Below are 13,305 nucleotides of genomic sequence, written 5' to 3' on the forward strand. Positions count from 1 at the left end.
GCAACCGTTTTGGCCAAGCCCTATTGTTCGTTTGCCTTTTTTTGTGCATCAAATTTAAAAGTAACCAAGTGCCATAGTTTTGATGTGCGTGGTTTTATTATGAGGACATAACAAGCAATATAGAAAGTACAAAAAATTAAGCATTTAAAAATGGGTAAATCTAGTTTTAATGCTGTTTGCATTAAATAGACAATTTATTGACCATAAAGTTGTTATATTGTACTTGGAATCTTTGAACCAATCCTTGTAATTTTTTAAAAAACTTCAAAAAAAATTGTGTTAGCAGGTCAGATTTGACCTGTTATTCAAATCAGCCTGAAATTACTTTCAAATTAGTTACCTTTCAACATGTTTTCACCTCAGAGTTAACTTAAGATGTATTCATATCTATTGAAATATTTCACAAATTAAAATATGTTTGGCGCAAGAGGTAGGGCGTGGGTCGTGATGAGAATAATATCACAGGTATAACACTTAACTGGTCCAGGACTACTTTCTGCGGATGAATATATGTCACGCATCACCCCCTTACCATTTAAAGTAATGTGCGTAAACTATTTTGTTTTTCTATGTACCACTCGTTTTATAATAAGATGCCTTAAAATCCACTGATAACATTTCCAAAAGTGAAGTGATAAAAATAGTGATTTTGTATTATATGCCATACAAAAGAATATTATAATACAGTACACCTTTTACGCACAGGGGTGATGCGTGACATATATTCATCCGCGAAACGTAGTCCTGGCCCAGTTAATTAAAATATGTTTGGCGCAGGCAGCACGGCGGCGCAGTGGTTAGCGCGTGCGCGGCACAGTTCTGAGGTCGTGGGAACCCCCTGCGTGGGTTCAAATCCAGCTCCCGGCCTTACTGTGCGGAGTTTGTATGTTCTCCCCGTGCTTGCGTGGGTTTCCTCCGGGCACTCCGGTTTCCTCCCACATTCCAAAGACATGCATTTCAGGTGAATTGGCCAGTCAAAATTGTCCCTAGGTGTGACTGAGCGAGTGAGTTGTCTGTCCCTGTGTGCCCTGCGATTGGCTGGCAACCAGTTCAGGGTGTCCCCTGGCCACTGCCCGGAGATGACCCCCCCGCAACCCTAATAAGGATATGCGGTACGGCTAATGAGATGAGATGAGATGTTTGGCGCAATAGGTAGGGCGTGGGTCGTGATGAGAATAATATCACAGGTACAACTTAGTTGGATCCCAAAACCAAAGAGCATAATAAGGTTTAAAGCGTGTCTTATTGTGCAAACAGTATAGGCAGGGAAGTCCGATTTTAAATGAAAAAAAAAACAACAATTTGTTTACACCGCGGGATCCAATGCAACCAGGGTTTCATTCACAATAAAAAGACATTACATACGGATATTATAGTAAATCAAATAAATATTATTTGTGTACAATTAGTTGTAATTGCGGAAATCATAGCGTACATTGACATTGGTGACTTTTGCATCCGCGTTAACAAACGCAATTTGTAGAATACGATCGCGCTTTATTGTTTAAATAAACGCGTTATATAGACTAGGATCTCCCAATTGTTATAATTAGCTCGTTTTATTGTTTTAATAAGCGTTTATATAGAATACGATCGCTTTTGTTGGAAGCGCAGAGGAATAGCAGAATGCGCGTTCACGCGAGGGGGGGAGGAATCTGCACAGGAGTCGGATTTGGGCACAAGCGTTCACGCGAGGGGGGGAGGAATCTGCACAGGAGTCGGATTTGGGCACAACACAACAACACCTGTTATCCAGCGATGTCTACGTGGCATGAGGGAATGGTTAATTCACTTTTAATCGTTATCTGTCATAAACTGTTGAATAATATTTGGTGGCGGAACTTCGAGGAGTTGATCAAGTCCTTCCTCTGGAGTGTTTGTGGAATGAGAGCTGGAGCCTAAAGACTGGTGTTCTTTGGCAGAAGGAAATAGGATTTTCTCAGCGTGTTGCTCATTGCTCGGAAGAGAATTTTTCTTTGGGCGGCCTTTTGGTTTTGTTGGGGACTCTAGTCCTCCCCTCTGCAGTACCTGAAACCACAAAACGGAAAACTGAACGTTGTTCTGCTTTTTGTTCTGATTTATTTGTAAATGTTCATAAAATATACTGCTTGTCAGCATCTTTGGTGTTGACCTAACCCTGCAGAAAAAAACATGTTTTTCGGATTTTTCAAAAATTTCTTCTAACAGAACTCCTCGATGAACGTTTTGCAGTACTGGCCACAATTGTAACACAAAAACACATAGCCCTGAAACAAATGCGTATTTGGATCATTCTGTCAATGACAAACAAAAGACAAAATGCTCTCATTACATTGTGTCATACTCTGAGACACGAACAATATTGATCTTGAGCTATCCCAAGGTTCAAGCGAACTAAGCGGCTGCTTATGGTTCCGTGACCACAAGGAGTCCCACAAGAGCGGTTATCATGTATCCATTATCCATCCATCCATCCATTATCTGCACCGCTTATCCTCAAGTAGGGTCGCGGGGGTGCTGGAGCCCATCCCAGCCATCATCGGGCAATGGGCAGGGGACACCCTGAACTGGTTACCAGCCAATCGCAGGGCACACAGGGACAGACAATTCGCTCGCTCAGTCACACCTAGGGACAATTTGGACCGGCCAATCAACCTGAAATGCATGTTTTTGGAATGTGGGAGGAAACCGGAGTGCCCGGAGGAAACCCACGCAAGCACGGGAAGAACATGCAAACTCCGCACAGGAAGATTAGCTGGATTTGAACACATGACCTCAGAACTGTAAATGTATAATATATATATATATATATATATATATATATATATATATATATATATATATATATATATATATATATATTATATTATACATTTACATAATTATCTCAATATTTGTTAGATCTTTTGGAAATTAATTTTTATTTAATCTTGTTTACAGTACCTCTATGCATCTATGTATGTATTTAAGTATTTGAGTGTAAATTAAGTAAACTTGTACAATTCTTGTTGCAGGTAATTTAAAACACAAATAATAATGCAGATTGTGTTTGCAGTAAATACATGGTTTATTTCCTTACTTTTATATGGCCTAGATGACTTTCCGTATCCCACTTTGAATTATATGGCTTTGAATATTTAGTGTAGATAAACCCCGGGCTGCCCTTGTGGTTGGCTTCGTATCATTCAAAATGATAAACCATCTGTAAAGAATGCCTGGTTGCCCTTTCAGATTGTATGTACTGATTTCTTGAGGATTTGTTCTGCAAATTTTCAAATCTGCTGTTTGCTTCCGTGACCTTACTCACGGTGGATTACAACCTAACTACAACAGCATCATCTCACATCTAGTATTCTAGGTGTATTGGTAATGACCGAGTAGAATATGCAAAGGGTTTGAGAAGGTATGCAAATAATAAAGTAATAGGTGCCCCAAATCGTATTTTGCCTAGGGCCTTATGAAGGCTTTGGTCAGCTCTGTTTAAAACACAACTATGCTTAAACCGGTAACGACGTACCAGACGCAGCTGCTAAACTTTCCTTTTGAACACGAGAGTAGATGTGGACAAGAGCTATATGACCTTTTTTTCCTCTGAGGGTTTTATGTCCCTTTGCTCAGTCGTTTTTGGTAACCACTGTTCGGACTTTTAATAAAAGTAATATTACAATATTTTTGAGCCAATGCATTCCAGTTGATCTGTTTATATTAGTAAAAATATACTTTTGGTGTGACGTTTGGTCAATTCGTCTACAAAGTCGTTTGAATTGCGCTTTATGTGAGGAGTTCAGTTTACTACTACTACTACTACTGCTTTTATTATTATTATTATTATTATTATTATTATTTTCTACGCTAAATAAGCAATAAAGAATGAAAAAAAAATCAACATCTAGTAATATATCCGTAATCAATCATTTTACATTGTGCATTTTTATGTCAGGGCAAATTATTTTTTAAAGATGTAATCGTTTTTCAGCTTAAGCCCCTATTTGCATGTTGGGTCATTGTAATTATCATTATTAATAATAATAGTACTCTTACTACTATTATTATTATTATATAATAATTATACTTACTATTTTTCGTATTACTATTCTCATAAAGACTATTCTAATAATTATTCATATCGATTTATTTTGGTGCAAAAGACAAGTAAGTTTTTTAAAGTTTTATTTAATCATTTAATGAATTCATGTTTTCTCAATAAACTTGCCAGTCTCGGTTAGTGGGCAGTGTTAAAGCCAAATCTTTTAAATCCGTAGCTTCGAGCGCACAAAACAAGCATATCTTGTGATTTATTTTGGATTTGTTTCGTTTATTGTTGTTGCTGCTAAATGTTATTGCACGGAATTGTGAACCTTGCACCTTATCTAGGGGATTTTCTGTGTTGCTTTTAATTTTGTTCATAAACGTTGCACTATTACAGGGGTGGCGAACACGTGGCCAATAAGAATGCGGCTCTTTGCCTCATCATATTTTCTATATACTGTGGCTCTTTGCCTTGTTTGATGTTTAGTTTTTTTGTGTGTATTGAGGGATGGACACTTTCCTTGAAATCAACAGAAGAACAATACTTGTTGTATTGTAAGAAGAGGAGGGTGTTATGGGAAATAATGGAGCCCATCCCAGCTGTCTTCGGGCAGTGGGCAGGGGGCACCCTGAACTCGTTGCCAGCCAGTCGCAGGGCACGCAGAGATAGACAACTCACTTGCTAGTTCACATTTGGACCACCCCATCAACCTAACATTCATGTTTTTTTTAAATGAAGGAGGAAACCGGAGTGCCTAGGGGAAACCCACGCAAGCACGGGGAGAACATGCAAATTCTGCACAGAAAGGCTGGTAGTTGGATTAGAACCAATTACCTGAGAACTGCGGACGCGCTAACCACTCATCTGTCGTGCCGCCCAGTCTATAAACACTGCGTTGTAAATATGTGTGCCCATTTATCCTGACAGTCAAGCCAAGTGTCATGTTTATTTGTATAGCCCTTAATCACAACGAGTCTTGTTTTTGTCTCCCCCTTCAAAGTCCTTAATAAATATTTACCCAGGCTTGCTATGCCTACTCTCGTTGCATACAATGTTATCACAAAGTTGATATCAATGACAATAAAGAAAATTCAAATCAATACAGTTGTTTCATTTGAATAATTAAGGACCTTTGTGGGCTTTTGAGTGCAATTAGTTAGATACATTTCAGACCTCGCTCGTTATGCAATAAGGACATATATAGCCAAATAATAGTTTTTACAGGTCTCTAGAATAAAAGTCAAATGGATAATCTACCATTTTTATTTTTATTGTCATTGAGAAAACGCTTTTAGTATATAGGTCAGCAGAGTTTAATTTTCTTAGATTCTATTTATGGAAAGATTTGACTGTTCTTTTATTTTATTTGAGTTACATTCTGGGTTTGGTTTAGTCTTTTTTTGAGTTTTTTTTAATTAATTATTTAAAAGGCTGCATATATCAACCTCACCATTTTTTGTGTGAAACAAACAAACAATAAAAGGTTGGCACATTGAGGACAAGACCCATGAAAACTCGTTCCCTGCATGGAGAACCTATATTAATCTTTTAATTTTGTTGCCAAATAACAGTCTTTTGTTAAGCAATTTGTGACCTGATCTGTCGAAAGGAGTCCCAGTGAGGTAAATGTCAAATTTGCGTTTTTGGTATAAATGGGCAGTATAATAAATAAGCTCTAAAATGATACTGGATTTAAAGCTTTATAACGAACTATTTTGAAGATATGGCCATTTAAACCACGGCCTTCCATCCAACGTGTTCTGATCAAAATCCTGTTTAAAGTTTCTGTGCTTTTTAGGTGTGATTTCATCCAAATATTTTTACAGTTAAATGGATAGTCTAATTTTAAAGTTTAATTTTAATAAGGCGTTTGCACATTATAAAAACAGAATTAGACCAGACTGAAAGACATTTTTAGCATTTAGTATTTATTAGTATTTTTAGTATTTCATACATATTAAAATAACTAATTTTGTTCTCTAAAATCGGAAATATTGAACTTCAATCGCTGTTTGTGTTACTTTCCCTATCTATGTGGATTGTGTAACCCAGGGAAACTGTTTTTGAGTGTTATATCCTTCAAAATAGCGTAGAAAATGTAAAAAACAATCAAATAATTTGTTTTCATACTTGTCCTCGTTTTACAACAGCTAACGGGCTGTAGCTGAAAATAGAACTTTGCTTGCGACTCACCTAGGTTTAAATTGGGGGTGCTTGAGCACTCCCCAAAAACGGGCCCATGGTTGAGATGCAAATGGATGTACATTTTGCCTCCTTACTTTCTAGCAATCATTACATTCCATAAGAGCTTGCAAATGCCAAGTGCATTTTTTTCTTCCATTGCTTTATAGGATGAGACCGACTCGTTGAGCGTGAAATATATTAAACCGGACGAACGAGTCGCAACAGCCCGACTAGAACAACTGAGAAGTAGTGAATCCCATAATTTGGACTGGGAAGACCCGTATGCTCATGCGTTTGCGTCTTGGGCGTAACCTGACCATTTTGGGGGCACTCAAACACCCAACACTCCCAAAAAGTATAGCATTTTAAAAACACTCTTTCCCTTCCCAAAGGACAGGATAGGCTTAAACGCTAAACACCATCTGCAATATTAAAATAAGCAAAACATAACAGCAATGTGGTCAACACAGCGTCGGATATACTCAACAGTCCATTTGATTTGTAGCACCGCACTCGCCCCTTCCCGGCTCCCCTTTTGTTCAGCTAGTGTCACTTGCGGCATAGCAGCGGAGTCTGTGAAGGCTCCGGCGTATTAAGGTGAGAGTATGTTATTATGGAATCAGAGCCGGCCCAAGGCTTAAGCGAGCTAGACGACTGCTTAGGGCCCCACAACCACTAACAACTCGATGGTATTTTATTTTTATTTTCCCAATTTATCATAAAAGTCTTTCATCCTTTTCTCTTCAACGTCTTTATTTTACATGTTTTTCGCCTAGAGTGCCATGTCTAATCTCGCATACAATGTTTAACCACGTTGATATCAAAGACAATAAAGACTATTCTAATTCTAATACAAACATTAAATCATTTATTTAAAGCCATAGGTTCTATGTCTTTTTTACGTCACTTATAAAGTGAGAATAAAATAAATTCCAAAAATGACAGTTTACTGTTCATCTCTCAAGCATTCAATCTATTTACTGCACAGAACAACATTTAATAAGAGATTTCACACCATGGTTTTCCATATCTTAACCTTACCATTTTCTTCCATTTCATTCGTCTATTCTGGTACCACGTTTTGACTTGGAGTTGACTCAGACCCAAAGACTCGGCAAGGTCTCTTCTGTAAGGAATAAATGTAGAAATTAAATAAAAAAGGCCATTGATAGTGGTCCCACCCCCCTTTGTGATGTTTTTTAATCCAGCGTTTGTGCTCAGCTCCCATCATTTACCTGTCAGGGGTGGAAAGATATTTTTGCTTCTCGAAGCGTTTTTCAAGGCCCAATAACTGCAATTCGGTGAACACAGTTCGATTCCGGCGGCCCTTGTTTTTGCCGCTGGTCCTTTCGGACCCCTGGTGCATTTCACCCCTTGGATGAAGGTTGAGCGGCAGGTGATGAGATGACAGGCCGACCTGAAGGCTTGCAGCCGCTGACAATGGCGAGGGGCCCAATTCTGAGCTTATTGAACAGGGGAGCGGGGGCAAGGGGCTCTTCATCAGGTTAGTTCGGTTGGCCTTTAACGCTTTGAAAAGATAATTCGTTTTTAAAACAGTTGGGTGAAACAAAACAACAACTTTAATTACAATACAAGTGACCGACTTTCTTTTTGAGTTTGTTAATTTAAACCAGGGGTGTCAAAAAAAAATTCTCCGAGGGCCACATCAGTGTATGGTTGTCCTAAAGGCCTGATGTAACTCATAAATTTAAGTATATCTAATTGTTATTTAAAATAAACGTAATTTTCTTTCTCTTTCTTTGTTTGTTTGAAATGTTTAAATCTAGGCTTAAAACTCACTTCTACTCTATAGCATACGAATAACCTACTCTTCTCGTCGGCTCCAGAGCAGGGGAATGTATAATAATATTCTGAAAAATAGTCTGTGTAATATAGTGTAATAATCTGTGAAGCCCTTTGAGACTCTTCGTGATTTAGGGCTATACAAATAAAAATGACTTGACTTGACTTGACATGTAAAGTAACTGTGAATTTGTCCACTATTCAAGTCACAAATATTGCAATTACATTGAAAATAATGTTGCTACTCATATATAATATATTATAAACTAAGTTAAAAAACATTTAAAAAATCTTGGACATTTTAAAAATAATTTATTCTTCAATTCCGCTCACCTGCATTAATATGGAAATATTGGCGTGTGGTAGCCCTGAGCAATTATTTCACGGGTTTGGACAGACATTGTGGTCAATGGAGTTTTTGGTCAAAGCAATCCCCTCTCTCTCTCTCATTAGCCGTACCGCTTATCCTCATTAGGGTCGCGGGGGGCTGGAGCCCATCCCAGCCATCTCCGGGCAGTGGGCAGGGGACACCCTCAACTGGTTGCCAGCCAATCCACAATTGTTAAAATACGAAAATATAAAACAATTCCGTTTATTGGGTGATATTAAGCACTACCATTCACACACATATACACGCACAACACAAAATCTGTTGTGTCAAAAGTTACATATTGAACTGTAAAATTATGATTACACGAAGTAACCCAAAAATGTGGTGTGCAGAACACACCGATTATTTGATTTTGATCCAAAAAATTGTTTAAGAAGATCTACAACATTTAGTTCATAATATTACTAATAATTATAACTATAATAATGATAATCATTTGGAGTGTTGTATGGTTTCGTTATTTGACTTAGATATGCGTGAAAACCTAACTGGTGCTGTCGGTCTTTATGTTTGTTTATAAACCAAATTTGAGTTATTTTTGAAGTATTTGTTTGATTGTTTTAATTTAAAGAAACAAAGAACAATAACTACATTTAGTATTGTAAAGTTACAGCTTTAATGCCACCATCTCCTTAAATATTTGTTTAGTCATTTTATTTTGTTCTTAAATTTGTTTTTTGGTTACTATTTGTCGTTATGAATACAGATTAGATTATATTTTGATGGATGTGCAAAGCATTTTTTCTTGAAACAAGATGCGTATTTATGCGTGAAATACCCCCCCATTCTTATTGTATTATCAGCCCAATTCTTTTACACAACAATAATTGATGCACGTCAAGCATTACCAACAGCACATCCAGCGGTTTGCATCAGGTTTCATTATTTTAAACATCAGACAGCTGGCTCCATTTTAGACGTATTTTCCTCTTGTGATTGGTCAATATACATTTTTACCATGGATTCTCTGTTGCTGGCGTTTACTTCGAGTATATAAAATGTGTAAATATTTTTGTATTTTATCTTTTTTTTTAGATTTGCATCTGTTTTAATTTATGATTCAAGTGTTCTCCAGGCAGGTGTTTTAAGAATAGCTTTTAAAAAACGGTTTAATTTATTCTTGGGTTTTGTAGTGTATTTGTTGCTGCACTGAAAAGTCAATACGTATTTTAAATTGACAATTTGTTGTTTCACGCATGTTCCAGGTGCTTGACATTAAGTTCATTAGTATGAAAAGGTTTCAAGTTTAAAAGAGTTAAACGTTCACCGGAGAGTGAAAAAATAAATGCTAGTATATTTTTTTAGAATAGTAAAATAATTTTGTTTAAATTAAAGAAACAAATAAATCATTTTGTGCATAATATAATAATTGGTAATATACTGGTCAAAGGGACCCCAAAATATCTGTCTTTTTTCTTTTTTCTTTCTTTTTCATTTTATTTTCTCTTTTGTTTCAAATTTCCCTATCTCTTTACTTATTTTTTTTCAGTTTTTTAATCTTTTTTGTTCTTTTGTCCTTTATTTTCCTTTTTCTTTTGTTTCATTTTCCTACCACCACTCTTCTGTGAGTGGGTACTTCCCATCCCTGCCCCCCTTAGGTAAAGCCCCTGTTCGCACTTACCTATTCACACACACTCTCACACACCAATAGCGGCGAAAGCCATGCAAGGTGCCTATCACCATTTTATCTACCAGCTTAGTAGTTTTCTTGTCGAGAAATTTGGGGCGAAGGGTGTGTTCACAAATCCTTTTTTTATTCCCATACATTTCGGACAAAAACCCAAATTTAGGTTAACAACGGAACAAATCATGATTTAAGTCATTTTGACATATTGTGCAATCAGCCCCACAAATCAGATATTTAAATACTTTCGAACAGATCCAAGCTTAATTTGAAGTAACCTTGAATCTTAGGTCTCAAACTCGCGGTAAGGGGCCAATTGTGGCCCCCAGGATGACAGTTTGAGGCCGAGGCCTTAATATGGAAGTTAAAGGGACAGGGTGTTTTATTTTCCCACTGGATGTCGCTGTATTCTGTCATGCCGCCAAAAAGAGAGCTAAAAGCACAACGGAAGGAGAAAGAAGACAGGGACTCAAAGTAACCAAAACACACCTAATTACTTTGAAAAGAAGAGATACAAGAAAATAAAAATAAAATAAAAAAGAGATGTAAAAAGAAAAAGAGACAAAAACAAAGAAAATGAATAGAAAATTGAAGAAAAGGGATAAAAAGATCAACTAAAGAAAAAAAGGAAAAGAAAAATGAAAAAAGAAAATGAAAAAAGAGAAAAAGAAAAAATAACTGAAAATGAAAAAAAGGACAAAAGGTCAAAAAAGAGATATAAAAATGAAAAACTAAAAAGACAAAATTTTAAAAAGAACAAGAAAAAGGGACAAAAAATGAAAAAAAACAAAGGATTTTTCCCCATCTATTTTTTTCTTTTTCTTTCTTTGAGAAAGACTGGGTAAAAATTGGAAGAAAAAGCTTTATCTTTTGGCTCACTTTCAGTCTCTGTAGTTTGTAGTAATTCTTGGACTCATTTTTGGTTGCACTTCACATTAAAGCGACATCTAGTGGACAAATATAAAACATTGGTCGTTTAAGAACAGCATAATGTTTTTATCAGCGCTGTTTTTGTGGAAAACCCCGTTTGACCTAACCCCACACGGATCATATCGTCAACAACCAAGTTGAGTTTGAGACCCCTTGTTTAAATGTAATTATTGAACATCGCGAAGATAACTCGTAAAAACATATTGTTTGTACGTACCTATTTGGTTCCGTAATGTTCGGGTGGAGAGTATTGTTTGTACTCCGAATTTAAGGAGTTCTCTGGCCGGAGTTAGAACTCTGTGTTGAGGGTGATCGTTAAGGATCGCTTCAATCGTGAAACTCCGGTAACGGTGAGCGGGAAGAGCTTCTGGGCGAAAATGAAGCGCCCTGACATCCCAAGAGGGCTGCATTATCGGGATTACAGAATATGACTTTTAAATTTAAGCACTTTGCATAATCCTTCTGCGTTGAATAAATCCGGACATCAGATAATGTGCGTCGCTTGTCCTCTTGATCAATAAAATCGAGGTGGCAAACCGATCATGAGTCGGCCAAGTAATCAAGGAGCAGTTTTGACGTCACCCCATCTGTGCCCAAACCACTCCAGTGTGCACTGCGTCCAATTTCAAGCGAAGGACGGAGGTTTGGTCTTGGCATGGATGGAGACACAATCAAAACCAAACATAAGTCTCACGTGAAATAAAGGAAAGACACAGCCAATCACGTTGGTCAGAACTTCAGCGTTTAACGAGATTTAACCATTTCTCCGCTGCTGGGTGGAGACCAGGGGCAATCCATCTTTCTTTTTTTAATCAATATAGGAAGCGTTTAGAGGCTATTTTTTATGTAACTCCTATGAACTTCACTTCACTTCTCAGATATCACAGTGTTTGTCTGCTATTTGATATATTTAAATTAACAACCAATGATTTATAAAGGAAATTCTTAAAATGATCAGGGGTGCCCAAACCTTTGCACACGACTGTATGTATGTATGTATGTATATATATCTCATCTCATCAGCTGCACCACTTATCCTCAGTAGGGTCGCGGGGGTGCTGGAGCCCGTCCCAGCAATCATCGGGCATTGGACACCCTGAACTGGTTGCCAGCCAGTCGCAGGGCACACGGGGACAGACAACTTACTCGCTCATTCACACCAAGGGACAATTCGGACCGGCCAATTCACCTGAAATTTTGGAATGTGGGAGGAAACCGGAGTGCCCGGAGGAAACCCGCGTAAGCACGGGGAGAACATACAGACTCCGCAAAGTAAGGCCGGGAGCTGCTTATTCAGCGAAGCGGCTTATTTAAGTAATTTTTATAATGAACACCAGCGGCACTCGAGTACAAAAAGTAATATCTAGACCGGTGGAATTGTGCGTCGAGGGGGGGGGGGGGGGGGGTTGAGGGGGATTTCTAAGGGTTATTGTTCTATCTTCGTTATTCATTATCCATTATCCGTTATCGGTCAGTTCATAATATGCTACAAAGCCTAGGAGCCGGGACACTTATATATATATATATATATATATATATATAAGAGGCCAAGCTAAGGGGTTTTAAAGGGTTATTGATCTATCTTCGTTATTCATTATCCATTATCTGTTATCGGTCAGTTCATAATACGCTACAAAGCCTAGGAGCCGAGACTCTTACTCTCAGCCAAAATGCCAAGTTAAGGTCCTAGCCCTAAAGCCTTGCTGCGATCATTGCAAATGCACCGTTCCCGGAGGTACTGCAATACCGGGCCGAAGCGTGGAGTGGACAGAGGATTTCTACGTTTGGGTCCTAGACCTAAAGCCTTGCTGCGATCATTGCGAGTGCACCAACGGCCACAAGTTTGAGAGCGGCGGAGGGGGATTTTTTAGGTGTTATTGCTCTGTCTTCTTTATTCATTATCCGTTATTGGGCAGTTTATAATACGCTGCATAGCCTAGGAACCGTATCTCTTACTCTCAGCCAAAAGGCCAAGCTAAGGTACTAGCCTTAAAGCCTTGCTGCGATCATTGCAAAAGCACCGTTCCCGGAGGTACTGCAATACCGGGCCGATGCGTGGAGTGGACAGAGCAAAGTCTTATTCCATCTCCGAATTGCAAAGATCTGTGCAATATGCAGTAGTACACCGTACGCTTATATCCACTGCGTGATAGACAATCACGGCGAGCGTGCAAATTCAGAGACACTGTTAACAGGGGTTTGGGGATTTTCAAGGGTTATTATTCTATCTTCGTTATTCATTATCCGTTATCGGTCAGTTCATGATACGCTACAGAGCCTAGGAGCCGGGACTCTTACTCTCAGCCATAATACCAAGCTAAGGTCCTATCCCTAAAGGCTTGCTGCGATCATTGCGAATGCACT

General features: G+C 38.2%; 1 protein-coding gene and 1 pseudogene across 1 annotated transcript; both read right to left on the reverse strand.

Moving 5' to 3' along the window:
* Positions 1 to 1,774: 1,774 nt before the first annotated feature.
* barx1 (BARX homeobox 1) lies at positions 1,775 to 11,586 on the reverse strand. The gene is made up of 4 exons (XM_088337379.1): positions 11,159 to 11,586; positions 7,429 to 7,720; positions 7,235 to 7,319; positions 1,775 to 2,028 (listed from the first exon to the last, which is right to left on the reverse strand). The coding sequence occupies exons 1-4, from the start codon at positions 11,349 to 11,351 to the stop codon at positions 1,795 to 1,797; spliced, it is 804 nt and encodes a 267-aa protein (XP_088193505.1). The 5' UTR covers positions 11,352 to 11,586; the 3' UTR covers positions 1,775 to 1,794.
* A 1,372-nt stretch (positions 11,587 to 12,958) lies between these two features.
* On the reverse strand, positions 12,959 to 13,055 carry LOC148363474 (U2 spliceosomal RNA; annotated as a pseudogene).
* Positions 13,056 to 13,305: the final 250 nt, after the last annotated feature.

This window comes from Urocampus carinirostris, chromosome 6 (genome assembly GCF_059441175.1).
Source record: "Urocampus carinirostris isolate Australia breed hairy pipefish chromosome 6, RoL_Ucar_1.0, whole genome shotgun sequence".
Lineage (NCBI taxonomy): Eukaryota > Metazoa > Chordata > Actinopteri > Syngnathiformes > Syngnathidae > Urocampus > Urocampus carinirostris.

Coding starts and splice junctions, on each gene's coding strand:
- barx1 (XM_088337379.1), bottom strand. CDS start 11,351: ATGCAGCCCTCTTGGGATGTCAGGGCGCTTCATTTTCGCCCAGAAGCT. Junction 7,721..11,158: donor AACATTACGGAACCAAATAG/GTACGTACAAAC, acceptor ATCTTTTCAAAG/CGTTAAAGGCCAACCGAACT. Junction 2,029..7,234: donor GAATGAAATGGAAGAAAATG/GTAAGGTTAAGA, acceptor TTGTGGTTTCAG/GTACTGCAGAGGGGAGGACT.